Source organism: Stegostoma tigrinum, chromosome 21, assembly GCF_030684315.1.
Source record: "Stegostoma tigrinum isolate sSteTig4 chromosome 21, sSteTig4.hap1, whole genome shotgun sequence".
Lineage (NCBI taxonomy): Eukaryota > Metazoa > Chordata > Chondrichthyes > Orectolobiformes > Stegostomatidae > Stegostoma > Stegostoma tigrinum.
In genome coordinates this window covers 13,910,754-13,937,375 of record NC_081374.1, presented here as the reverse complement: position 1 = coordinate 13,937,375, position 26,622 = coordinate 13,910,754, and the positions used below count along the sequence as shown (strand labels likewise).

Below are 26,622 nucleotides of genomic sequence, written 5' to 3'. Positions count from 1 at the left end.
TTTTCCTTTTCTTTGGGTAATTGACATGTTCTTTTATGATCCATAGTGTTGTGCAATATGAGATTTTGTAGGAGAAACCGCAGCTAAATACAATTTTAGCAAGTCAGGTGTTACTTTACTGGAATAATCAGACCGGTGTTGATGCTTTTAACCTTTCTTCTATGTTTTATTTCAGCTCTTCATTTGTTGGGACCCACTGCTAGCCATAATTTGCCATTAAAATGAATTCATAGAAAATGTTCTACTTCTGAAGTGTCAAATATGGTACATTATCGTCCACATTTTCTACTTTGAGTAAAACTTTGCCTTTTTTTAAAGAGATGGTCTCTGTTCAAAAGGTCCTAAGTACACAGGCATTTCACAATGACTAACTTGTTACTACATTCCTGCAGTGATCCTTTGTTAATGATATGAAGCTTGGTGGGCTGCTATTTTCAAAAGAAAATTTGCTTTAAGAAATGGATTTTTTTTTGATATGGCCTTAATGCTTTTTTGAAATATTTCTTGTATAAATCCATGAAAACAGATACTGTCTCTTTGATCCAGATGTTGGGAAGCTGTTTAGTGACAGTCATTGCTATGCATCAGTCAACATTGTTTTACTGAGTATTGAATAGTGAAAGATGTAAAAGCTACACGTTTGCTCAGAGAAACAGCTGTCAAAGGGGTAAGGATGTTTGCTACAAATTTCAAAGGGGGCCTACTCATTGGAAATGCTTTTGCTTTATTTATCAACAAAAGAATCAAAATCATTTCAACTGGTCAAGATTCTTAAATTTCCACTTTTTACAACTGCTCATGTTCATAAAGTCGCCCTTGCACAAATGTAATAATTTGTGCTCCATAAATGCCTCTATGTTTATCTTGTGAGTAACTGATCTGAATCTAGTGGAAAGTTAACAGTTCAACCTGGTTGAATTGTCTGATTTCTGTGGTGAGAGCAGTTGGTTTGGGAGGGGGTGAAAAGCCAGCAACGTCGCTCTTAACTGTAGTCTCATGGCACCTGGAGAAAGGGTGTATACATTGATTTCAGGCGAAGTGACATTTCTGGCTCAGATGTCCTCCTTATTCAAGGTGGAATGCTTTGTTGCATGCGTACACTCGATCATTTTCACATAATAGGCAGGATTGTGGTGAATGAGCTCTTGTCTGCTCACTTCAATGACTTGTGGGGATGAAAGAAAAGGTGAGAGAAATGGAAAAGCAGCAAAAAAGAATTGGCGAGTAAATTTGACTTGAAAGGCAGTTGATGTTGTATAAAAATGTTGCAACCTAGGGAGTATTTAAACCTGTTTCTTCAGATAAGAATTAGTGGTCCAAGCTGTAATTTGAAATTTGAGGTGAGCCAATGATTATGTAGCAGTGATTTCTACATTAGAATTAATACTGATATGTGCAACAAGATTTCAATTTTCTCCAGTTTCCAGTATGCCACCTCTAAATCAGAAAGGAAAATATCCCAAACATTTAGTCCTTTTCCTACCATTTACATAAGGAGTTGTGTGTGGGAGCACTCTATATTTGAAAGTATGTACTGTTCCCATATACAGGTTGCTTGAATAAATCTTCCATCAAACAGTGAAAATTCATTGAACTGAATTTCTGTAATTTTTATTGAACATCCTTAACTCTTATTTCTTATTCTGTAATTAAATCTTGACATTTTCAGGGTGATAAAACATTAATAAATGTGCCAAAAAAGTGCCAACCCTCCAATCATGAGATAAGATGATGTAGTGTTTAACAAAATCCGGTCTGTCTGGTGCCTTTGTTTACACTGAGACTTGCTGGTTCCTTTTGATTGTTGGAACTTTAAAATTAGTGACTTATTTGTATGTTGTACTTTGGCTGTAGTTTAACAAAAACACCATAATTCTTCCTTCAGCTTGTATTTCACATTTTAATCCAACAATGAGTATGAGCGTGTTTGGCCATAAGCATTTCTGCTGAGGGATGTGGGAATGCAAATATTGTACTAACTTCCGGCACTGCATAGCCTGACATTTGTGTTTTGCTTGACTTTCTCAATACAACTTTCAAAGCTGTGATATATTTTCCATGTTTCAAATTTACTGGGAGCAAGTTGATGTGTGTAAGATAGCAATGAAAAAGAATGAAGGGCATCATTGCATCCTCAAAATGTCAGTTTTAAACTGAAAATAACACTTAGTGACAATAAGTGTTTTGATTTGATGTTTAAATATCCCCCATCTGTCAGTTTTAAATCACGTCTTTTAACTGTATTTAAAGTTTAAACATTTTTGTTTTAAAACTCATTGCAAAGTTGGCCACTGTGATATTGTTGAATTTTATTAATTCATGTGACATTCCTGGAGTTAATTGCAGTTGTTGTTCAGATTGAAAAGGCTTTGCTTAATTTCATTAACAACGATGTTGCCTACCCCTGTTTTGAGTTTAGATATTTTCACCTCTGGAGCAGGTGGTACTTGAAGTTGGCTGAGAGAAAGGGACACTACCACTGCACCACAAGAACCCTCCCACTTTGAATTTACAGCTACCATGATGATTAGATATAGATGGTGCAGTATTTTAACTTGTTCTTGTTTTATGGATATTCTATAATAAAAAGGCTTTACTTATCAAGAGGAATTTAGAAGAAAGTGTTACTCAACTTCTTTCCATTATGCAATCATATTTTCACCTGAAATTGATGCCTTTCTTTGGCACAGGAACTAGTGTGGCACATGTAGAAACTGTAGAATGTGACTGAGATTTGGGCTGAGAGTTGACTTTCCACATGGTGTTCTTACATCCCTAAATGTGGGTGGCTGTGCAAATAAATGAAGCTTTTTTAAGCAGCGTGAAGAAAGTCAAAGTACTTCATAGCTATGCTCACATAATGCCATTTGCTGTTCAACAGTTAAAAGATATTCTACATATCTTTTATTTCTGAGAAGAAATGCTTGGGAATCATAAAATAATTCCAGAGTAGAGATGTAGAAAGCAAAATGGAGTGTGTGCTGAGCCCATCACGTGACCTAAGTGAAGTAATGCAGTGAATCTCTGGTTATCAGCTCTGTCAACTCATTCAGTTGGGGTAATTGTCCTCTGTGCTTCTGGGTTTAAGGGAAGATGTAAGTTAAAAGTGGCTGCTGTGAGTAAACGTTGCAACCCAGTGACTCCTGCTTCTGATGTGCATACGAGGATGCCTGAGGACAAGGTTGGACTTGGTTATCCTTTGTCTCCCAAAGTGAACTATCATATTCACTGTCAAATCTCATCTGATTAATGAATATCTTTTAAATCAGAATCTTTTAAATGGGAAAACTGACAGGAGCAAAACTGGAATTTCAAATTAGTCACTACCCCAGCATACCACTAGATGGAACTGAAGTATCACAATAGTTTAGTTTACAATTAATTCTGCCCTTCAATTTGAGAATAGTGTAAACAATATTGTATTATAATGGGGCTTGACATTTCAGTCATCCAGTCATACATTGTATATGTTTAAGTTTTTTCATGTAATCGTTTAGCAAGTATTAATGAGAATATATTGCAGCTTTGAAATGTTTGTTGACACATTTTGAAAACTAGGAGTTGCTAAATTGCATTTATATTTTCTGATGTTGGGTGTAGTTGGCAATTTTTAGTTTCTGAGCAGATTAAGTTGACTTCCATTCAACAAGTATACGTGGCCTTTGTTATTTGTATGTTCATTTCAGGATTGTCTGTATTGTTCACCATGGCTGTGAGGGATTTTGTCCTTTGCACTGAATTTGATCTACTCCAGTTCTGTGCACAACTTTTGAACTTCATTTGCCAAATAAATGGCTTCACAGTATTATCTTCTGTATGTATGTACGTGTACTCATCAGGGTGAGGTTTACCAGGGCTAAAGAATGAAACTCACTTTTTCCATTTCACTCCTGGATCGGGCATAGCTCAAAACAGATTTGAAGATAAGCATAGCTTTTAAGTCCTGAACGACAACAATTTGAGTTCTGTAGCAGCCTTTCTTGGTTTGTCTTAGATGAAAATTTCTTCTGTACCAGATTAGTGTTGATTTTGAGCACAAGATTCCAACTGGAAACTGAATGAAGACCAGACAAATTTTTTTTGTTTTCTTTTAATTTATGGCCTTAAATTTGTGGGGTTTGAAACTAGATGTCTAGGGGTGAGAGAGTACTGCCCTGATCTGCCCTGCAGCCACAAATTATTCTAAACAGCTGTCAGGTATGGAGGTCAGAGGTCAAATGCTAGTTGACACTGAGACGGTGTCCATTGTTATACTGCTTAAACTACAGATCACTTACAGCACTCTAAATCACTAGCAGTTGTTATTAGAGATTATTGTCCAGTCTGGATTTTTATTTGGGGTTTTCCACCAGCTGTCTTGTAATTCAAAACCATTCAGTTAACATCAGACGATGGGTGTTAAAACTAAAGGATGAAAGCCAGGTACCATTGCATGTCTTTGTTATACCTGGCTTGGCCAGATCTATAGCAATTAAAGCTCCAAGTTGCACAATGTTAGCCTTAAAATACTGGCTGTGATGTTTCCTCTGCAGCTTGAGTCAGCAAAACGTGTAATGTGTTTTTAATTTAAGTTTCAAGCTTATCACTCCTTACGAAATCATTTAAAAGGCCACTCCATCTCCCGTGCCCATTTGTTTTGTTAAAAGGAAGAATTTTGACCTCTGATCAGTTACGGAGACTGCTGATTACAGTTGTGTTTACAGATTAGCACTGAAGATTCTTTTACAGCTCAAGTGCCTAAGTTGCCATATAGATTGGCTGGTAGCAGGTGTCTGTTTTCTAAATATTAGTGTTTTCATTTTGTGTTTGCGACGGTGGGCATATTAGAAGTCAGATGCTACTAATGCCAAGATTCAAATATTACAAAAATGTTTGGAATGTAAGGTTTTGCCTGACTAAATCTGTAAAATAATAGAGGTGAGAAGGAAGTGCCTTATCACTAAGTTAGTAAGAAATTTTGGTGGAATCAAGATTCTTAAATGCTGCCATATTTGGCTATATATCTGCTGTTGGGGCCAAAACATTGATGAAACTCTGCTGTTTGGCCTTGAATCATTGGTGTTGTCACAACTGTAAAAGTAGAAAGTGGTTTCATTCTTCAGCACAGGTGACCAAGACACACTGAAAGTGTTTTTCAAAAAAAAATGCTGGGACTTTAATGGAAGTATTTAAGTCTGGTAATTTCAATGTACTTTGTAGAGACTGCATATGTTTTGATTTGAAGTGCCACTATTAACCTGATGGTGGCATCTAGATGCCTGTAGTCACTAATGCAATTGCGCAAATTTCATTGCACAGTTACTTTTAAATTTCAGCGGGGTATCTCCCCATCAACTATTGTGTAAAGTTTCATGAATAAATACTCCGAGCAGGTTTCAGGCCATACTCGTAAATGTCTTAAACTCCATCATTTCTCTGCATGTGCTGATTTGCTGGCAGTTTTGTAGAAGTATTTTGTGTACTGCACTTAGATACGTAGATATCTTTGGATGCTGCTGTATATGTTTGCTTCTGTGAGCTTTACCAAGGTACAGAGGAAGGTAATCACAGGATTTTCTAAATGAACACAGAACTCATAGCACCCAAAGAACTGTTAACTGAGCTGATCTGTAGCTATTTGAAAAATATATTATACTAAAAGAAAAACAAACTATTGTTTTTGCTTTATGCAGGGGGCAGATTTGCTGCATTCCTTAACTATATCTTATTTGGTGCAGAGGGAGTACATTTCTTAAACTTTATCAATCCATCAGCATTAACACTAAAACGTAACCCCGGTGGAGAACTTTCCATACACTCCCTTTTGAAGAAAACTTACATTGAACAGTGCAACTAGATTTATTTTGTCCTGTCTTCAAGTAAGAATGTGATCTATTTGTATTGGCATCCTGAAATGGGTACCTGATCATTTTGAACTTTTTTATTGCATGCACCCAGGTTTTGTAGACTTGCTTTGTTAATTGTTGTCTTAGTTTTAACAAACTGGATGTTTGTGACATTTTATTTTCCGAAGTTTCTGCATGCATGTTATAAATTCATGCAAATCTGTAATGTAAATTTATGTCCCATTTCCAGTTTTAATCCTGTTGTTCCAGTTGCTTGTGTCTGTTACCAATTCTACCATCAGATCAGTCAGATTGCAATAAATCAGTTAATTTCACATTTGCCAATAATTTGTTTTTTTACATGCGAGGAACTGTGATTGCATATGTAAATTCTGTGATTATCTTATTTCCGGAACTGTGATATTCATGAGTTTATGCACTCTGCTGTTTTTAACTCTTTCCGATCCATGAAGTGTTCAAACCTACTTCATGAATTCATAAAGGATCATGGTCCAAACTATTCAGAGCTGCTTGATTTGATAAATTCGTATCAACCAGTGAATAATCTGGTTGGATTGTAACCATTTATAATTTAGTCAAGTGGGATTTGATTGCTGTCTAGATTTTGCACATCTCTTTTCCAAAATACTGATAACCTCTGCACTCTGGCAACATTGTGGAAACTACACATGCTTTATATTAAAAGGTACTATTAACTCTGTTTAATAAAGGTTAAGCCCAATAACTAGTTACCCGTTTAAATTGACCATCGTTGTCTTAACAATCATTAACATTTTCATCGCTATCTCAAAAACACTGTTTGTGACCTTATGGATAAGGAAGGGTTAAATGCAGTTAATGACCTAGTGTTCCTTAGGTAACCTGTAGGTACGCTTAAGCAGAATAATTGTATTGTAATTTCAGTCAAAGTAATTGTAGTCTGATTCTAAATATTTATGACTTTATGAAAGTGACTACACTAATAAAGATCCCCATTAGGGATGAACAATTAAGTTGGATGTTTCTGTTTTATGGAAATCAGGTTATGTTTATAAATGCATTGTATTATACGGTACTGCAAATGTTATGTTCAAACTAGCACCATTTCATACTTTGTTTATATGCTGTATGGAAATGTATGAAATATAATGATTAAATGTTGTAAGAGCAATGCTGTATCATACTTTATTGGCCTTTGAAAATGGCAAATAGAATAAAGAAATGGACTAAAAGACTGTGTGTTTCTTTCATTGCCTCCACTGTGGACACAGTTCAGGTCCAGACCCTGACAGTGAATTTTGAAAGCACAATTGACACTCATCTTAAGGGATGATAGGAAGTGGCATCCACCTGCGTATTTTTCCAACAGCTGTTGCTAGGAGGTAATGTATATTGGGAAATGACGACAAGATAGAGGAGCAGAATTAGACAATTTGGCACATGAGTCTGTCCGTCCTGCCATAATAGTCAGTATATGTCTCAAACCTGTTGCCCCCCCCCCCCCCCAAAAAAAACAAGAATTATTATTCATTCAAGGGGTGTAGGCATTACTGGCTGGGCCAGCATTTATTGCCTAAATGGCAGTTAAGAGTCAACCACATCGCTGTGGGTCTGGAGTCACGTAGGCCAGACCAGGTAAGGATGGCAGTTTCCTTACCTAAAGGACATTAGTGGACCAGATGGGTTTTTCCAACAATCGACAACATTTCATGATCATCCCAAGCCTCTCAATTCTAGATTTTTATTGAATTCAAATCCCACCATTTGTCAATGTGGAATTTGAACCCAGGTCCCCAGAAATGTTACCTGGAGGTCTCTGGATTAATAGTCTAGTAATAGTGCCAGTAGGGAGTTGCCTCCTGCAAGGCATTCTGATAGTGGCACTATAATCGCTCATTTTTTTTTAAATTCAGAAGGCCTCTCTTGCGGCACTAGATTCAGGCCTATCAGTATTCTGAGAGTTTCGTTCAGATCCTCCATCGAGCACAGACCCAGAGTCTTCAATTGCTCCTCATGTGACAAGCCTTTAATCTCTGGGATCATTCTTATAAATCTCCTTTGGATCCCCTCCAATGCCAGCACACCCTTCCTTCAATTCAGGGGACAAAACTGCTCATGATATTCCAAGTGCGGGCTGACCAGAGCATTATACAGCCTCAGCAGTACATCTCTGCCCTTGTATTCTAGCCCTTTTGAAATGAATGCTAACCTTGCATTTGCATTCCCTACTGCCAACTGAAGCTGTATTATAACTTTAAGAGAATCCTGAAGTAGGACTCCCAAGTCCCTTTTTGCTTCAGATTTCCAAAGCCTTTCTGATTTTTGAAATGCTTTTATTCTTCTTACTAAAGTGCGTAACTTCACACTTTCCGACACTTGTATTCCATTTGCTGCTACTTCACCCACTCTCTTCGCCTGTCCAATCCTGCAGTCTCCCTGTCCCTCCACCTGTTTTTGTTGCTAAGTTTGCAGATGACACAATGCCTTTGGTTCCTTCATCCACATCATTACTGTATAATGCGAATAGCTGTGTTCTCAACACTGACTCCTGTAGAACAGAACAGTCACTAGCTGCCTTCTTGAAAAAGACCCTTTTATCCCTCCTCTCTGCTTTCTGTCAGTCAGCCATTCCTCTACCCTTGTCAGTACCTTGCCCCTAATACCATGGGTTCTTCTCTTACTGAGCAGCCTTCTGTATAGCACCTTGTCAAAGGCCTCCTGGAGATAAATGAGGGATTATAATGTCATTATCAGATCCCTGAATCAGGAAAGCTAACTGCCAACTTGGCAGTTGTTGAATTTTTTTTATCGGTGTGGGGGTCATAGTTTGTTAAGTAACTATTTCATGCATCAATTTCCTGTGCATCCAAAAAACTGAAAAGAAGCTTTGGGGAAGGAGAGTGCAGAATGCAGGAAGAGGGACTGACAGACTTTTGAGTAGCATGACATTGGGACTGAAGGGGTTTTAGACATAGGAACTGAGGGCAATGTTGCAAAATTTACTGATGACAAAGATAGGTGGAGGGACAGGTCGTGTTGATGAAGTGGAGAGGCTGCAGAATGACTTGGACAAGACGGGGCAGAGAAATATCAGTCAGAAGTACAATGTTGGAACATCTGAGGTTATGTATTTTGGTTGGAAGAATAGAATAGTAGACTATTTTCTAAATGGGGAAAGGCTGCAGAAATCACAACGGGACTTTGGATTCTCTTAAAGTTACCATGTAGGTTCAGTTCCCAGTTAGGAAGGCAGATGAAATATTAACATTGAGAGGGCTAGAATACAAAAACAGGGATATACTGCTGAGGCTGTTAAGGCTCTAGTCAGACTGCATTTGAAATACTGAATGCAGTTTTGGAGTCCTGCATCTAAGGAAGGATGTGCTGTCCTTGCAGACGGTCCAGAGGAGGTTTACAAGAATGATCAAAGATGTGGGGCTTGTTACATGAGTGGTTGAGGACTCTGGGTCTGTACTTGATGGAGTTTAGAATGTTAGGAGGATCTCAGCATGACAGAATACCGAGAGGCTTGGATAGAGTGGACATGGAGAAGATACTTTCATTAGTAGGAGACACTAGGACTTGAGGGTACAGCCTCAGAGAGAAAGGACTACCCTTTAGAATGGAGATAAGAGAAGAGAAGGGACAACCCTTTAGAACTGAGATGAGGAGGAGTTTCTTCAGCCAGAGGGTGGTGACTCTGTGGAACTCATTGCCGCAGAGGGCTGTGCTGGTCAAGTCATTGGGTGCATTTAAGACAGAGCTAGATCGCTTCTTGATTAGTAATCGGGATAAAAGGTTACGGAGAGAAGGCAGGAGAATGGGGTTGAGAAACATGTCAGCCATGATTGAATGGCAGAGCAGACTTGATGGGCTCTCTTCTGCACTCTGATTCTACGAGCGTCACCCTCTCTCAGTAACTGTTCCATATTTCGCTGCAACGCCTCAAAACAGGAATCAGATTGTGTCTCCAAACTGGGTCTTAATCTTCCTCCTGTATATCTCTTACCCTAGGCAGACAGTCCTGGTAACAACTCACAAAAGCTGGAAGTTAATCTTGAAGCTTGATCAAGGTTGACACAACATTTCCCTCATATGCAGCTATGAATAATGTAAAAAAGATCTTCATTCTGCATCTAAAACCCATGATGTACCTGTCAAGGAAGTGTTTGGTTGGCACATTGCACAGAGAGCTTTACTTGCTATCTAACCTTGTGCTGTCCCTGTCCTGGGAATGTTTGATAGAGACAGTGTAGTAGCAGCTTGATTTAATAAAGTCAGTACAATGTACTGAGTTAAGCTTGATTTAAATATTTCCAACATGATATTACCTTTGCTGCTTTCCAGTCGGGTTGCTTAATGGTGGTGTTTTACTGGGAGAGGATCCCACACCTGAAAACTTTGATTCCAGAATTTTGCATCTTCTTCCATCAATGCAACTGTCGGACTTTTGTGAACTGAAAAATAAAACACCATCACCTCAAATTGTTGGAATTATTTACCCAATGGCTATAAATTGTGAGCGAGTTGCTGTTGCATGAAGGGGAATTACATGGTTGGACAGGGTTGTTAAGAAAGCATATGGTGTTTTGGCTTTCATTAACAGGGGGATTGAGTTTAAGAGTCGTGAGATCTTGTTGCAGCTCTATAAAACTTCGGTTAGACCGCACTTGGAATACTGCGTCCAGTTCTGGGCGCCCTATTATAGGAAAGATGTGGATGCTTTGGAGAGGGTTCAGAGGAGGTTTACCAGGATGCTGCCTGGACTGGAGGGCTTATCTTATGAAGAGAGGTTGACTGAGCTCGGTCTCTTTTCATTGGAGAAAAGGAGGAGGAGAGGGGACCTAATTGAGGTATACAAGATAATGAGAGGCATAGATAGAGTTGATAGCCAGAGACTATTTCCCAGGGCAGAAATGGCTAGCACGAGGGGTCATAGTTTTAAGCTGGTTGGTGGAAAGTATAGAGGGGATGTCAGAGGCAGGTTCTTTACGCAGAGAGTTGTGAGAGCATGGAATGCGTTGCCAGCAGCAGTTGTGGAAGCAAGGTCATTGGGGTCATTTAAGAGACTGCTGGACATGTATATGGTCACAGAAATTTGAGGGTGCATACATGAGGATCAATGGTCGGCACAACATTGTGGGCTGAAGGGCCTGTTCTGTGCTGTACTGTTCTATGTTCTATGTTCTAATCCTCTCTGATGAAGGGTCTAGGCCCGAAATGTCAGCTTTTGTGCTCCTGAGATGCTGCTGGGCCTGCTGTGTTCATCCAGCTACACTCTTTGTTATCTAAGAAGCTTAAAGGACCAGTCAGATCCTACAGAAAGAAGACTCCCAAGGTGGTTGTACAAAAAAGTCATAATTCTGAGAAGAAATGAAGTCCATTTAAAATTTTGTATGACTTGAAATCTATATATTGAATAGATAGAAATCTTAATATTCATTCTAACGTATATGCACCACAGGTTGGTGGTTGACAATTGTGAATTCATTGATACTTGAAAAATCAGACCAAGACCTGAATAACTCATCAAATATCTATAATCTAAAAGCTCTTTGACACTTGCCTATAGCTATAAAAATACTGATCTCTTTCATTTCCAATTTCCACCCTGCTCTCAATCTAACCTGTTCCGTATCTGACTCCTCTCTTCCCTTCCTTGACATTTCTGTTTCTGTGAATAGGCTGGCCACCAATAACTGACTCCCAACTTGACTACACATCTTCTCACTCTTCCAGCAGAGACTATTCCATTCTCTGTTTCTCCATCACATCTGTTCTGATGATGCTAACTTTGACAAGGGGCTTCTGAAATGACCACCTTCCTCAACCAAGGAACCCCCAGCACCATAATAGCAGTGCATTCAGCCGAGTCCACCCTATGTCCTGCACCTCAGCCCTCACCATCTCTCTTCCTTCCCACAACAGTATTAGGGTCTTCCTTGTCACCTACCGTTGCACGAGTGTCCACATAAAAAGGATTATTGGCTGCCATTTCCAACAATTCCAACGGGATGCCACCAGTATATAACTGCAGAAGGTGTACCACTTGCCCGTGTACTTCTTCCCTTCTCAGTATCTTAAGTCTGCAAATACACATTCCAGGTGAAGCAGCACTTTATCTGCACTTCACTCAATCTAGCCTACTACATTCATTGCTCACATTGTGGTCTCCTGTACATTGGGGAAACAAAGTGTAGACTGGGTGAATGCTTTGCAGAACACCTCCATTCTGTCTGCAAAAAAAGCACCTTCTCCCATGTCCTTACTCCAGTGCCTGTAGAGCCGGCCTTGTTATCACAGTCAGACAGCATGGAAACAGACCTTTTGATCCAACGCTGACGATGTTCCCAGTCTAATTCCTTGTTCCCAATCTAAATCCTAATTTCGTGTGATTTATGCACTAGCACACCCAGATCTGTCTGGGATTCAGAGTTCTGAAACGTTTCAGCACTTATTTGCTTTTTCCTGTTCTTTCTGCCTACATGGAGGAGCTCATATTTTCTCATTATACTCTATCTGCCAAATAATTGCTCAAACATTCGATTTACCTAAGTCCTTTCACACCTTGACAAGTTAGTTTCTCACTTATCAAATAAACCTGCTGGACTATAACTGGTGTTGTGTGATTTCTGACCTTGAAGATATAATTGTCCCAGGCCTAAGTGTAGTGAAGATCTGGGGGCAATATTCAGTGGTGACTGGCTCCCCAGCCCCACCACACTGAAAGCCAGTTCGAAGACCAATCACTGACGTTTCAGTTCGGGACGCTTCTTCAGAAATGGCTTCACAAATTTTTGCAGCAAGGACCCAATCCAAAATGTCAGCTTTCCTGCTCCTCTAATGGTGCCTGGCCTGCTGTGTTCCTCCAGCTCCATGCTGTGTTATTTCTGACTCCAGCATCGACAGTTCTTACTACTTCTACTGGTTCTCCTTTTTATCTTGCTTTCAAATTTCTTAAAAGCTGTTGTAAATTAACTAAATGTGATTTCCTTTTCATAAAACCATGTTGACTTTGTTTCATTTGACATAATTTTCTGAATATCCTGCTATCTCTGCTTTATTAATGGATTTACAAATTCTCTCCATGACGGATGCTAGGCTTTTAGCTTCCTCCTTTCTGCCTCCCTCCTTTCTGCCTCCCTCCTTTCTTGAACTAAAGTGTAACATTTGCAGTTTTCCAGTCCTCTGGGATGTTACGAGAATCTAGGAAATTTAAGAAGTTCACAACTATTGGATCTATTATCTCTGAGCCACTTCTATTCAGACCCGAGGATGCAATCTCTCACCTTTGAATGTGCAGGTCCCGGCTTTGGTATCTTCACAACCATGTCTCTGAATTGACTATCAGGTCATACATGTTTATTTCCATTTATGCTATTAATTCATCCAAGTTCTTCTGAATGCTCTTACATTATTGTAACTGAATTGGGAGGGTGCACTCTCTTTCTTCAGTACCATTACTCTGTGAGTCTCCAAATAAATCTATTTGTTTTATCTGTTCCCTGATGTGGCCAATTGCATGCTTACCTTATCTTAGACTTAAAATGAAAAGATCAAAAAACAGGTTTCTTAATATTGACTTATTACAATCAAAACTTGTTCAATGATGTTGTCAAACTGTTTAACACACTTAATTTATAAACTGGAACTATCCATGTTATTCCTGTAAATAATTCAACACGTACACATATACAAACAGAATCTAAATTTACCATGCATTATAAGAGTCTGAGAGCATACTGATTTCTGGTGTTAGACAAACTGTTGCATTCTTTCTTGGTTTATCTTTAATCTTGTACTGCTCAACCTTATCATGATATTTGTGGCTAAAGACTATTTAAACACCTTAATGCTACTTTGTTTATATAAAAATCTTACAGTAGAACAATTTAGTTATCAGTTTGTGATACCGTGACTTTCAGCAATGAAGGTGAGAAGCAAATCATTCATTAATCGCAGGTATAAAACCATCTAGACTGCATGAGTCTCCAGCACAGCTGAAGAAATTGTGCAAATCGCTTCTGCTGGCCATAGCTTTCTGCGATCATACAGCAAGCAGCAACATGAAGTGGTTAATCATTTCACTGATGTGTATCCAGCTCTCTGAGTGTCTCCACAGGTTAGTCACTAAACCATCAAACAAATTTCTATCAGCGAATACCTGCATCATTGTGTGCATCGGGCACCTATTATATTGCGAAATATTTTATAGAGTTTGCTCATTTAGTGTTTGATTAAGGAAATGTTCCTGCACGTGATCTACTTGATCCTGTGTTTGCGGAGATTCTCAGACCGGTGCTCACACTTTGTACTTTCAGGGTGCATTTGCACAGGGGAAAGTCGATCCGGGAAGTCCTGAAGGAGAATGGGGAGCTGAAACATTTCTTAGGAACTCACAGATATGATCCTGCCTTGAAATACCGAGCTTTGTACCCTGACTACCAATATCAGACTGGGAATGAACCGCTTCTCGATTACATGAACGTGAGTTTTGAAGAAAGTTCATTACAGAAGGAGTTAACGAATAGTATTTTATTTAAACCAGGGGACAGTAAGACTGAGGATCTTCCAGCCCATTGAGTCAGCTCTACCAATCAATCAGATCGTGTCTTATCTGAAAATCTGTAACTTCCCTGCCTTTTGGCCATAATCCATGATTCCCGTTACTGAGTAAAAACCAATCTGTCTCAGATTTAATTTGATTCACATGCTAACATCAGAGTTAACCACCTCTCCTTCCAGTCGACACTACACTTGGCCTTTCACACTGACAGCGTGTGCGAAGTAGAGAGCCACAGTATTCCTCAGGGTGAACAGTGGCTGTTACAAATTTACATTTAATGAAGCTGCCTTCCGGAATAAGGTGCTGTCATCGAAAAGTGGTCTGAGCACCATAATTTTGGAGGCAGGAGCTGACTAGCTTTCTGGGAAAGGCACAGGATTTATAGAGCATTTGTGAAGGGAAAAACGGAGTGAACGTTTTGGGTCCAGTGACCCTCCCTCAGAATTGGTGGTGGCTGGGGAAATGTCAGTTTATACGCAGAAAATAGTGAGGTGGGTGGGGTAGAGAGTAAACGACAGGATAGAGCCCAACGAGAGAGGGACACAGTTGGATAGACAAAGGAGTTGCTAACGATCAGGCTGGGAGGGTGAATAGTTGTTATTGGGGACTGTTAGTGACTAACATCAGGGGGTGTGTAATGGCAGGCTATGTGGTAACAAGACCTGGTGTGGGGGTAGGGGGCTGGGGCATGGCAGAGTTTAGGCCCTAAAATTATTGAACTCAATATTGAGTCCAGAGGGCTGCAGTGTCCCGAAGCGGAAAATGAGGTGTTGTTCCTCCAGCTTGCATTGGGCTTCACTGGAACACGGCAGCAATCCAGAGACAGAGATGTTGGCCAGGGAGCAGAGTGGTGAATTGAAGTGACAGGCAATAGGTAGTTCAGGGTCTTTTTTGCGAGCAGAACGTAGATGTTCTGCGAAGCGGTCGCCAATTCTACACTTCATTTGCCCACTGTCGCGGAGATCACATTGCATTCCCTGCTCACAGTAGAATTGATTGTGGGAAGTGCAGGTGAAGTGTTGCTTCACCTGGAAGGTATGTTTGGGCCCTTGGATACTGGGGAGGGAGGAGGTAATTGGGCAGGTTTTGCACCTTTACCTGTTACAGCGGAAGGTGCCGTAGGGCTGTGGGGAGGTTTTGGGGATGACGGAAGTGTGGACCAGTTGTGTGCTGGAGGGAATGGTGGCTGAGGAAATTGCACAAGGGAGGGGAGGGGAATATATGTCTGGTGGTGTCATCTGTCTGGAGGTGGCAGAAATAGCGTCTGATGAACTTCTGAATGTGGATTCTGGTGGGATGGTAGGTGAGGATAAGGGGAACCCTATCACTGTTGTGGGACAGAAGAGAAGGGGTGAGGGTGGAAATGAGGGAGATGGGCCAGACCTGGTTGAGGTCCCTGTCGACAACGGAGCTGGGGAATCCTCGGTTGAGCAATAAGGTGGACATTTTGGAGGCTGCCATGTTGAAGTTGGTCTCATCTGAAAATATACGATGGAGATGGAGGAACTGAGAGAATGGGATGGAGACTTTACAGGAGGTGGGGTGTGAGGATGCATAGTCCAGGTAGCTGTGGGACTCCGTGGGTTTGTAGTGGATATTAGTGGCCAGACAAGTGTTTACAGTCACTTGAATGGTAAAATATTACAAGGAAGTTAACACGGTTCAGTGGCTATCTGAAATCTACTCTATCTCTTCAAGGCCAGCAGCTTTGGCCATTTCACCTCTTTGGAACCAAACTGACTCATCAGGTTGTAACTTAGTTAGAGGAAGGCTTCTCTCCTCATACCCACCGTGGTAGTAACTTCATAGCTTGACTATCATTTTGAAAAACTCAAGAACGCATCGGAAAATGAATTCCCATTGTTTTAATTCTGTAGACATTTTCTCATTTCTATTGTGGTCATGTAGTCATAAATTCAGAGTACATTTAATCTAGTTCTTATTTTCCAATGCAGAGTTTATACTATGGCTCCATTACTGTGGGTACCCCACCCCAGAGCTTTACTGTCCTGTTTGACACTGGATCGTCTAACCTTTGGGTGCCATCCATCTACTGCAACAGTGTACCATGCAGTGAGTGAAGAAAACTTGTAATGTCATTACTCCTCCAAATCGGACTTTACTCAGATTCCTTTCCAGAGAAACTGAATTCTGAAAAAAGCTTTACCTTTCAGGGAATCATGCACGATTTAATCCAACCCAATCCTCAACATTCACTTCAAGTGGACAAACAGTCAGCATCAGTTATGGCTCCGGTAGTATGTCTGGATATCTCGGGTATGATACAGTGAATGTAAGTATTGAACAGGACGTTACCAAGATGTACTGAACGCCTAATTTCAATGCATCAACTAGACATAATTTATGCCATGAAACTGTGTCAGTGTTTAAGGGTCAACGTGCACGTGATTGGTCTCATGTCAATTCAGTGCAGCAACATTCGACAGGCAGTCAAAAAGTGAACAAACTTTCAATTATATAGCACCTACTAAGTCTTCCAAGTATTTCAAAGCATCATATAGTTAATGAAGTACTTTGTAGTGATGTAACAAAGAGGAAGCAGGGATTCATGAAACAGAGAGCACCCAAACCTGCAAAGTGATAATAACAAAGCATTTGTTGGTGATGTCAATTGAAGGTTAAATGTTGATCAGAGCATCAAAGGGTACCTCCCCTGCTCATCTTCAAAATATTTGAAGGGAATCTTCACACTGCCCCCTCAGGTTGGTGTAATCTTTGTCTCGTTCATAGCACAGCATCTCCAATACTGAAGTATTCCTTTGATGCTGCACTGACATACCTGTGTCATGTTTTGAGCTTAAACTCTGGAGCGCAACTTACAGTCATTAATTTTTGATTCAGAGACAAGATGGGCAGCAAATGTGCTGCGGTAGATGCTAACTACAAAATGCAACTGAAACGAAAAATTGCATTCATTTTAAACTTTCACCAAAATCAGGCAAAGATTCCAAGGTTCAGATAAGTCTTCCAACTTTGGTAACACAGCTCACTATCTGACAACAGAGCTTCACTGCTCATCAGATTTTCATGTGCTCTCAGTTAACTAGCTAACATCTTAAGCTGAGACGACAATAAAAATAGAGTCCAATTTTCCAATTTGCTTCCAGTCATAGTCTTACTGCACAATGTGCACATGTAAAAGTATGCACATGGCCGTATGGTCAAGGTTGAGGGAATCAAAGTGCAAACAGTTTGTGGCTCCGCCATGGAGTGTCTTAAAACTGCAAAGTTTTTATAATGAGTTCTGCATGATTTATTCTGGTCACATGTACTTAGGTTCAGTGACATGTTTTGCCTCGCTTGCAGTACGATACAAAGATTGGTGGAGTTGCTGATAGTACGGTGTATTGTCAGACAATATAGCAAGATACAGATCAGTTAGAGGCACGGGTGGAAAATGGTAGATGGAGTTCAATCCGGACAAATTGAGGTGATGCATTTTGGAGAGTCAAGTACAGGCGGAAATTATAGAGTGAATGGCAGAGCCCTTAGAAGCATTGATATGCAGAGGGATCTGGGTTTACAAGTCCACAAATCACTGAAGGTGGCACTGCGGGTAAGTAAGGTCGTAAAAAAGCCTTGTGCATGCTTGCCTTCATTGGAAGGGACATTGAGTGTCAGGATAGACAACTTATGCTACAGCACTATAGAACTTTACTTAGGCCACACATGGAATATTGCGTACAATTCTGGTCACCACACTACCAGAAGGATGTGGATACTTTTGGAGAGGGTACAGAAAAGGTTTATGATGCTTCTCAAATCAGCACATTGTATTTCATTTTATTTCTCTTCTCCTCTTCAAGGTTGCTGGCATTTCCATTCCAAAACAAGAACTTGGTCTTAGTGAAAGCGAACCGAGCAGTAATTTTTATTATGCTCCATTTGATGGAATCCTCGGTCTGGCATACCCGCGTCTCGCAGCAGGAGGGTCTACGCCTGTGTTTGACAACATGCTAAAAGACAACTTATTGGAAGAGCCTCTGTTCTCGGTCTACTTGGGAAGGTAATGTGTAAGTGTTAGATACTTACAGATCACAGCATTTCCAATAGCAGTTCATTTATAGATTAGTAGAACCCCAAACTGTTGGCAAAGCAGAGATGGGAAGACTTTCAGTCTAAAGAAATTCTTGAAGCTTAAATGTTGAATGGAAATGTGGACATGTCCTAAATTCACACACATCATGGCAACAAAGCCTATGTTGCCTGCTTGATCCCTTGCATTCAGTCACAAAGGTACCAGGAAGGAAATCACCCAATTTGTGGTGAAAATTTCAGATTAAATACTAATGTGAGTACGGCATTTCACAAACAGGCGTTGGCCAATAAACTGTACCTGTGCACAAGCATGATTTTAAGGGATCATGCTGACCTGTATGTCACGAATTGCAGTATATTAAGAAATTAAAGTAGCAAAAAGCCACCCCGGTTCCTGTTGTCCTATTCAATAAGATCTTGTCTTTTCTTTGACCTTTGCCCATCTATCCATCCCATCCCTATTTCCACCCTTGAGTCAAAAATTGTCCTACCTCAGCCTTGAATATATTCAATAACACAGCATCTACGGTACAGGATGGAGAAGTCTGAGGAGTGACACACCACAGCTTCAGAAGGACTATTTAAGTTTCAGCTAGGAGTTAGACAGGAAGTGAGAAGAAGCTTGATATTAACGCGCAAGATGCATTCACTGACAATAAAATATTTACTTCTTCCAGGGATCCAAATAGTCAAGATGGAGGTGAAGTCCTATTTGGAGGGATTGACGATGGATTATACTCAGGTCAGCTTCAGTGGGCTCCTGTTATTCAAGAAGTCTACTGGAACATTGCCATACAAGGGTAAGCGATGGGGAGAACAGTAACAATGCAGTTGCACAGCGGTCCACTCACTGCTCAAGAGCTGGCTTCTAATGTTGGTTTCCTGCGGGTGCTCTAGTTTGCTCCCCAAGGCCAAAGATGTGCATGGTTGTCTGTGCTAAATTGTCTGTCGCATACAGGGATGCGTAAATTAGGTGGGTTTTAGGGGATTGGGTCTGGGTGGGATGATCCGAGGGTTGGTGTGGACTTGTTGGGCCGAAAGGCTTGTTCCCACAATGTAGGGGTTCTATGATGACGATGATGAAGAAATCGTCAGAGGATCACAGTGCATTTCTGTTACAAGTTCCAAAAGAGAAACAGCATTGCTGTTTCTTTTTTTTAATGTTTTTCCGAAATCTGCAAAATAAAATTCTGACTTTGAAACAAGAAGTCACAGTTACCAGCTTGTGCGCCATCAACTATTTGTATGAATTCCTTTTATCTCCTATTTTAATAGATATTCACCATTCACAATAAGTGGATTGCTGGTTGCTGCAAAGCGTGTTTCGTTGATGAGAGAGAAACAGCATTGAGATTCAGTGTACTCGTATTTGAAATTCGTTATGCTCCCTTATTTTACACTGCGCTTGAGATTTCATTCAGCAAAACCAAAAACTTCTGTCATAAGGAAAGTGGAAATAACCAGTACAAGACCTCGACCGCGCACACACAAAAACACACACAATGTTACATTAAACTGAATCTTATGCACTCATAGTCTTATCTTATGTTCACACATTTTCACTCTTCTCCCTTAACAAAGCTTGCTGCCTCTTGAAACTAATCATATTTGTATTACTTTTTCCATTCACATACTATAGACCAAAACTGTCCACTGCATAACTGCCTCTAAAGGCTCTCTCCCATTCTAACTTTCGGATTCACATCACTTCGCCTTTCAACTCACAAGCAAAAGGCGCAATTTGCTTAGATCAACTTTTGAATTGTATTGCTTGATTTAAAGGGAAACTTTTTTTGACATTCACAATAGAAGGAGCTTCCCTAATCTTAATTTGGCCTTTGCCAAACCGCTTGAGGTCAAGTGTATTCAATGCACAAACACGCTAAAATTTACAAACTCACCTTGACTTGTATTGTTCACCCTAATGGACAAATGATTTACCAGTTAAAAACCAGAAATTAAGATTTTGAATAGCCAAATTGGTCAAGAAGTAATACGCATAAAGATAGATGCACAGCCACTATTAGGAAAGCCAGAGCTACTGTGGGTGCCAGACCGCAGAGGTTGGTGGTCCTGGAGCTGCCAAAGTATGGAATGACAACCTGTCATAGGAAATTACAGAATTTCTTTTGCAGACTTGAAATTTATTATGGAATTTAACTTTATAAAAATTGCCATACTGGTTTCCATCACGGAACTCTGTGAATGTCAATATTTCCTGTCTGCCTTTCCTTTTAGTTTTTTTCCTGAATGATCAAATGTGAAACTATTGACAAAAGTAACAGGTGTAGGCTGCTTGGCTTTGAGCTTGCACTGTCAAATAAGATGACCGTGGTTGTTATGTATAACTGCGTTACAGAAAAGTTTACAACTTGTTCAGTGATTGTGCTTCACAGTAAATTTAAGCAAAATAACAAAATTCCATGGAAGCCCCATTTTGGTTGCCAGGAGTTTGTATGAAATAAGTTAGGGCAGTTTGTGGTGAACACATTGACATTGTGTCTCTGGCACAAAACTGCGACAAAACTGCAAAGCTGTAATGTTGGTTTCTTCGGAACGTCGAATAACCAATGGCACAGCACAGTCTGTTAAGATGTAAATGTTGGTTTCTTCGGAACGTCGAATAACCAATGGCACAGCACAGTCTGTTAAGATGTACTCAGAAGAATGTGGAAATGGGAAGTCCTTTGGACAGCATGTGGGACTAATTGGATAGTTCTTGCAAAGAGCCAGCATGATATTATGGACCAAATTGTCCTATCCTATGGCGTATCATTCTGTGATTCTAAGTATTGCTGAACTGCCCTGTAACTGCTTTGATTTTGTTTCCAGAAATATAATAAATACTTCTCTTTTGCAGTGTGCTTATCAATGGAAACCCTTTCTTCTGTTCTCAAGGCTGCCAAGCTGTAGTCGACACTGGGACAGCAGTAATCGCAGTTCCATATGAATACTTCAGAACATTGTTACAGGAGGTTGGTGCATCATACGAGAATGATGAGGTAAGTTCTGGTAAGAGATCCTACTGAGCAAGGGCCCCACCAGCACATTTGGGAATGTTGCACCATGCTGACAACGGCAAACTGCAGATCAATTGTTGTTACTTAGACTTAGGGCATATCTGGTCATACTTATCACAATTAAATAATCCTGCATTAATGACTGAAAATATCTTTTTCCAAACAACATACATCCTATTTAACTAAATGGAGTTTTGCAGAAATGAGATTGTCAAATGGCGTTTATACTAGAAAGGAATTACACGGTGGATTAGTGTGGCATAGACTTCAATTCAATTCAAGATGATCAAGTTCACGTTTCTTCCCTCTAGTAGCTGGAATGGTCTGAATTGAAATTAGGTTGCATCCCATTTCCCCGAGACTGCTTCTGATTCCATTGGGGTTGCTGCGTGCCAAGGCGTACCTGGAAACTGGGTTAAGAACTTTGATGTTATTGGAAGTGCTCATCTTATTGGCATTAAAAAGAAGTCAAGAGCAGCACCAGACTATTCTAATCCTATCGTCCCACATTCGGCCCATAGCCTTAAATGCCTTGGCGTCACAAGTGCTCGTCTGAACACTTCTTCAATGCTCTGAGGGTTTCTGCCTCTACCAGCCTTACAACAGGCAGTGAGTGCCAGATTCCAAACACCCTCTGGGTAAAAATGTTTTCCCTCACATCTCCTCTAAACTTTTTTCCCCCTACCTTGAATCTATACCTCCTGGTCATTGATCCCTTGATCAACAGGGAAATGTTTCTTATTGTCTTACCATAATTTTTGCATCTCAATCATGCCCCCTCTCAAAGTCTTCTGCTCTAAGGAAAACAGCCTCAAATAATACCAGGTATCATTTCACTTGGCATTTTCTTCCAGGGCCAAAGAAATGTAATTTCTGGCATCATTCTCCAACTCTGACTTCCGATACTAGCCAGTCATATTGAAGAATTCTCATGGATTGCAAACCAGAAAATAACAAATACATATTATCATATACTTGGTACATTTTTGACTTGGAAAGTTTCCCACATCAAGAGACAGCATATCTGCTTAATCTGCTTTTCGTAGCTTGTTTTTCCTGGAGCAAATCTCAGAAGAAGTACTGTTGTGTTTTCCCACCTGAACTAGAGTTTAAATAACAGGCAGGAAGACACAACAGCGCTTCATTGGAGGCTGCACTGATGATGTTACCCAGCAGGGTAATGAAACGTCTACGGAACAACCAACCAGCTCAGCGAGCCAACCAACCACAACATCCACAACACGAGCTACAAATCTACTCTAAAATCTTAGAAAGCCGTAAACCAGAAGATATAGCTTCACAGGCATCATTCCATATCATTCCAGAATTTAACAGGAAGTAAAACAAAAGTTGCAATGTACACATGAGCTAAAGATAGAAGCTGAAAAGCAAGCAAACTTGGAAAGGGTCTAACATATATGACATCTTTTTATCATGGAGAAATTTGCCATTCTGCAAATGCAAAATTAGTTTTCTACCAGTTTGGGCCAAAAATACTGAAGCTAGCATGTTTTATTACCATTGTTAGGAATAAATGATGAATTTTGGAAAATTAAAATATAATAAATGGATGAGCCAAATACCATTGCAGCAACTTGTTTTACGACCAGGGCTCCATGGTCATGCTGTGGGCTTTGTACAATTTTCTCTTATTAAGAGTGTATCTTGTTTTTTCTGTATTAGTGAATGTGAACTGAAAGGGGAAATGGATTAGCTTTAAGAAATAATGATTGTAGAATGGGGTTGCTCTACTAATGCCTTATGTTGCTCTGAATTTCAATATAATGATGATGAATGTTGATAGCTTCATTGTCATTCGAACCCCAAATTTTGCACCTATTCAATCTGCTTATAAGTCAACTAGTTACAGTGATAAAATATTGAAACTATTCATTTTACACCTGATTCTCAATCAAATACTTCCATGAAGTTTCTCATGTTAATGTGACAAATGTAGATGGGGGCCTCTTGAGATATCACATTAACATCATTTCTGATTTGAATTGTATAACCTATCTAGCTGGTTATTTGTTTAAAACAAAATTAAATTCCAAGATATTTATTTTCCATGTTCTAACCAAACATGAATCAATGTTGCCTTCTCTATTTCACAGTTTGTTGTCAACTGCGACTACATCGCAGACATGCCGCCTTTGACCTTTGTAATCAATGGAGCTGAGTTCACACTTTCACCATCAGCATATGTCCTTCAGGTATGAATGTACTAAACATATCTTGTATCAATATAGCCTGTTGATTGTAATTTAAAAATCCCAAGGCACTTGATGAGTTCTAAGAAGTGACAAATACACTAAGTCACATGAGGCACGTTAGTATAGATGGCCAAAAGCTTGGTCAATGGGATAAATGTGAAGGAAAGCCCGAAAGGAGGGCAGAGGTTAGGGGAACGAATTTCCAACTTTTGTGCTTGGACTGTTGAAGGCACAACCAACAATGGTGAAGTGACTAACATCAGCATGTTCAAGAGGACAACAATAATCACTAGGGATCCCTGTCCCTGTTGAAGTTGGTTGAGAATGGCCATAGCAGACATCTATCTGTTTATATGGTGTAACATGAGAGAGGAGGAGAATTATGCTTTCTGCTGGTAATTCATTTTGCCCATCCTCATCTCTCATGTGAGGTCAGCTTGTTGCACTTAATATTGCATCTTCCATTACTGTGGAGCTGTGAGACCGCTTGCCTCGATGAATCAGATGGAACGTTCCTCCTCCATGCTGTAAATTCTATCGCAGACACGAAGAGAATTTCAACTCGGGAGTCTGTTGGTCCCTTTAATACAGTTTACTGATTCCCCTCTCTCACTCTCCTAGACGGAATAGAGGATGGTCCGAGTGTTTGGCACCTTTGAGCCTTGATCAACAGCTAATGAGCACCTGTCGAGGGTGTTTTGCATTTAAACTGGATCAATCATGTCAACCATTTTCTGGACACTGATGAGTTTTAATCATCACTTCATAATCAGCACATGCCGCAAAAAAAACATATTAGGATGTGAAATAATTTCTTCTGGTTAAGTTTCAGAATCGTCCTGTCCTCCTTCCTGACAAAGACTTCGTTTCTTGCTCCTCCACCCTCCCCATCTCTACCGATTGTCCTTGCTGAAAACCTGCTACACTGCTAACTTCTTCCAGTCCTACTGAAAGACTGTCACAGGAGGAGTGGGCTCTAAGCAGAATATGATACATTTTGAGGACTTTATTTACTTAATTTAATTGATTTGTTGAAAATAAACTATTTAATTGTGGAAGATCCTCAGCTAATGGAGTTTCATTGTCTTACAGGACGATGGGTATTGTACTGTTGGGGTTGAACCAACGTACCTCGCTCCCCCTACTGATGATGGGCCGTTGTGGATTCTGGGTGATGTCTTCCTCAGAAGTTTCTATTCTGTTTTTGACAGGGGGAACAACAGAATAGGATTCGCTCCAATCGCCTAAGCAGCACTTGTACAAATCCAGTTTGATATTTCAGCATATAAAGCAGGACTTTTTAAGCCATTCATTTCTTTGGACCAATAGTCTACTATCCTTTTGACATATTGGTTTCACTAGTAATGAAAATCAGTAAAATTCTACAGAGGCAGCAGATCTACAATAATATTCTACAGACAAATATCAAGGTGCAAGTCTACCCCTATTTAATTTATAGTAGATGGATGGCAAGCATTTACTCAAGGTTAGTGGGTTTGTACTGGGTTATATTGTACTCAGAGGTTTGTCATTTAATCTCTCTGTCTTCCTCCCTTTATCTGGCCCCATACTTGCTGAAAGCCTGCTACACACAATCCCTACAGTGCAGATAAAGGCCATCCTGCACCAACCCTCCCAAAGCATCCTACCCAGACCCACAGCTGCACCCTATCCCTGCAACCCCACATTTAGCATGGCCAATCTACCTAACCTGCACATTTTTGGACTGTGGGAGGAAACCGGAGCGCCCAGCAGAAACCCACACAGACACGGGGAGAATGTGCAAACTGCACACAGGCAGTCACACAAGGCTGGAACCGAACCCCTGTCCCTGGCACTGTGTGGCAACAGAGATAACTGCTCAGCTATTGGTGCTGCCCCATATCTAAATGGGACACATTGCTCACTTTTTCCAATGCCACTGAAAGGTTGTTGGCCTGAAATGTTTATATTTTTTCTGTCCCCACAGATGCTGCCCAACTTTTTTGAGTATTTCCAGCATATCGTGTTTGAATTCGGGACTTCTGCAATACTTTGCTTTTAAAAATCTGTCTGGCTATCCACCGTACCCATTTGCTGAAATGTTAACTTCAATGTGCTGTTGTGAAACAATGATTTGAAATAAACAAAATTGCAATAAAAACAAAGTCATTGTCTTCCTCTTTTGTTCTGACATGAAGCAACCGGGGAGTCAATTCAACCCATCATCTTTTTGCTGCCTGTGGTTATAGTAATAATAATAGCATAGAGTTTTATCTTAGCACACAACTGTGTCATTCAGCTGTTTCCTACCTGATTTCACTAGCAGTGAGAAATAGAATCTTGGCCATTTCTTGTTAATATCAGTCTGCAATTTTGTCATTTTTGCCACTCGGATCTCTTAAAAATCGTAGGCATAATTTTCACACTCGCTGATTGCATTTGACCCATTACTAGTACATTACTACTCGAATATAAATAAACGGCTTTCAATTACAGTTTTTTAATAAATCACATTCTGTAAATTAATGACTTCCTAGGTTCAATTACTGATTCAATTTGTGTAAACTTATTGATTAGGAGACATTGACCTCTTGAGAAAACAGCACATTTTGTTAATCTGACAGCCACAAGAGGACATCAACTTTGTTCGATAAAAATGTCAATTTATTGTATGTTCAAAAGACTCAGTGTCTGAAAAGTAGATTGCTGACAGACAAGGGAGTCAAGGGATAAAGCCTAATTCTGTTCCTAAACCCAGCGTTCTGACAGTCGGTTATATATTTCCCAGGTCCTCTCTGGTTGAATGATCTCTGCCCTTTCTGGTTAGAAGACAGCATAATTAATGAGAATTAATCCTGCATCCCTAAACCAGCCCAGTGCATCCCCTCCCCCCACTGCACCACACAACCAGCCCAGCTCTTCCCCCCCACCCACTGCATCCCAAAACCAGTCCAACC

General features: G+C 40.2%; 2 protein-coding genes across 7 annotated transcripts in view; both read left to right on the top strand.

Annotated features, from left to right (window-relative positions):
* Positions 1–7,059, top strand: part of LOC125462764 (fibroblast growth factor receptor substrate 2-like) — an 87,310-nt gene extending 80,251 nt beyond the window's left edge. For all 6 annotated transcript variants that reach the window (XM_048553103.2, XM_048553107.2, XM_048553104.2 and 3 more), the window contains one exon: positions 176–7,059. In XM_048553103.2, the coding sequence (XP_048409060.1) occupies positions 176–203 (28 nt within the window). In that variant the 3' untranslated portion in view covers positions 204–7,059. The remainder of the gene's footprint in view (positions 1–175) is intronic.
* A 6,749-nt stretch (positions 7,060–13,808) lies between these two features.
* LOC132210839 (gastricsin-like) lies at positions 13,809–25,830 on the top strand. The gene is made up of 9 exons (XM_059653359.1): positions 13,809–13,947; positions 14,147–14,312; positions 16,347–16,464; positions 16,566–16,684; positions 18,219–18,418; positions 19,128–19,250; positions 21,311–21,452; positions 23,585–23,683; positions 24,776–25,830. The coding sequence occupies exons 1-9, from the start codon at positions 13,892–13,894 to the stop codon at positions 24,929–24,931; spliced, it is 1,179 nt and encodes a 392-aa protein (XP_059509342.1). The 5' UTR covers positions 13,809–13,891; the 3' UTR covers positions 24,932–25,830.
* The last annotated feature ends 792 nt before the right edge of the window (positions 25,831–26,622 follow it).

Excerpts from the sequence above, each read along its gene's own strand:
- LOC132210839 (XM_059653359.1), top strand. The coding sequence starts at position 13,892 with ATGAAGTGGTTAATCATTTCACTGATGTGTATCCAGCTCTCTGAGTGT. Across the intron at positions 13,948-14,146 it reads CTCTCTGAGTGTCTCCACAG|GGTGCATTTGCACAGGGGAA; the intron begins GTTAGTCACTAA and ends TTGTACTTTCAG. Across the intron at positions 19,251-21,310 it reads TGGAACATTGCCATACAAGG|TGTGCTTATCAATGGAAACC; the intron begins GTAAGCGATGGG and ends TCTCTTTTGCAG.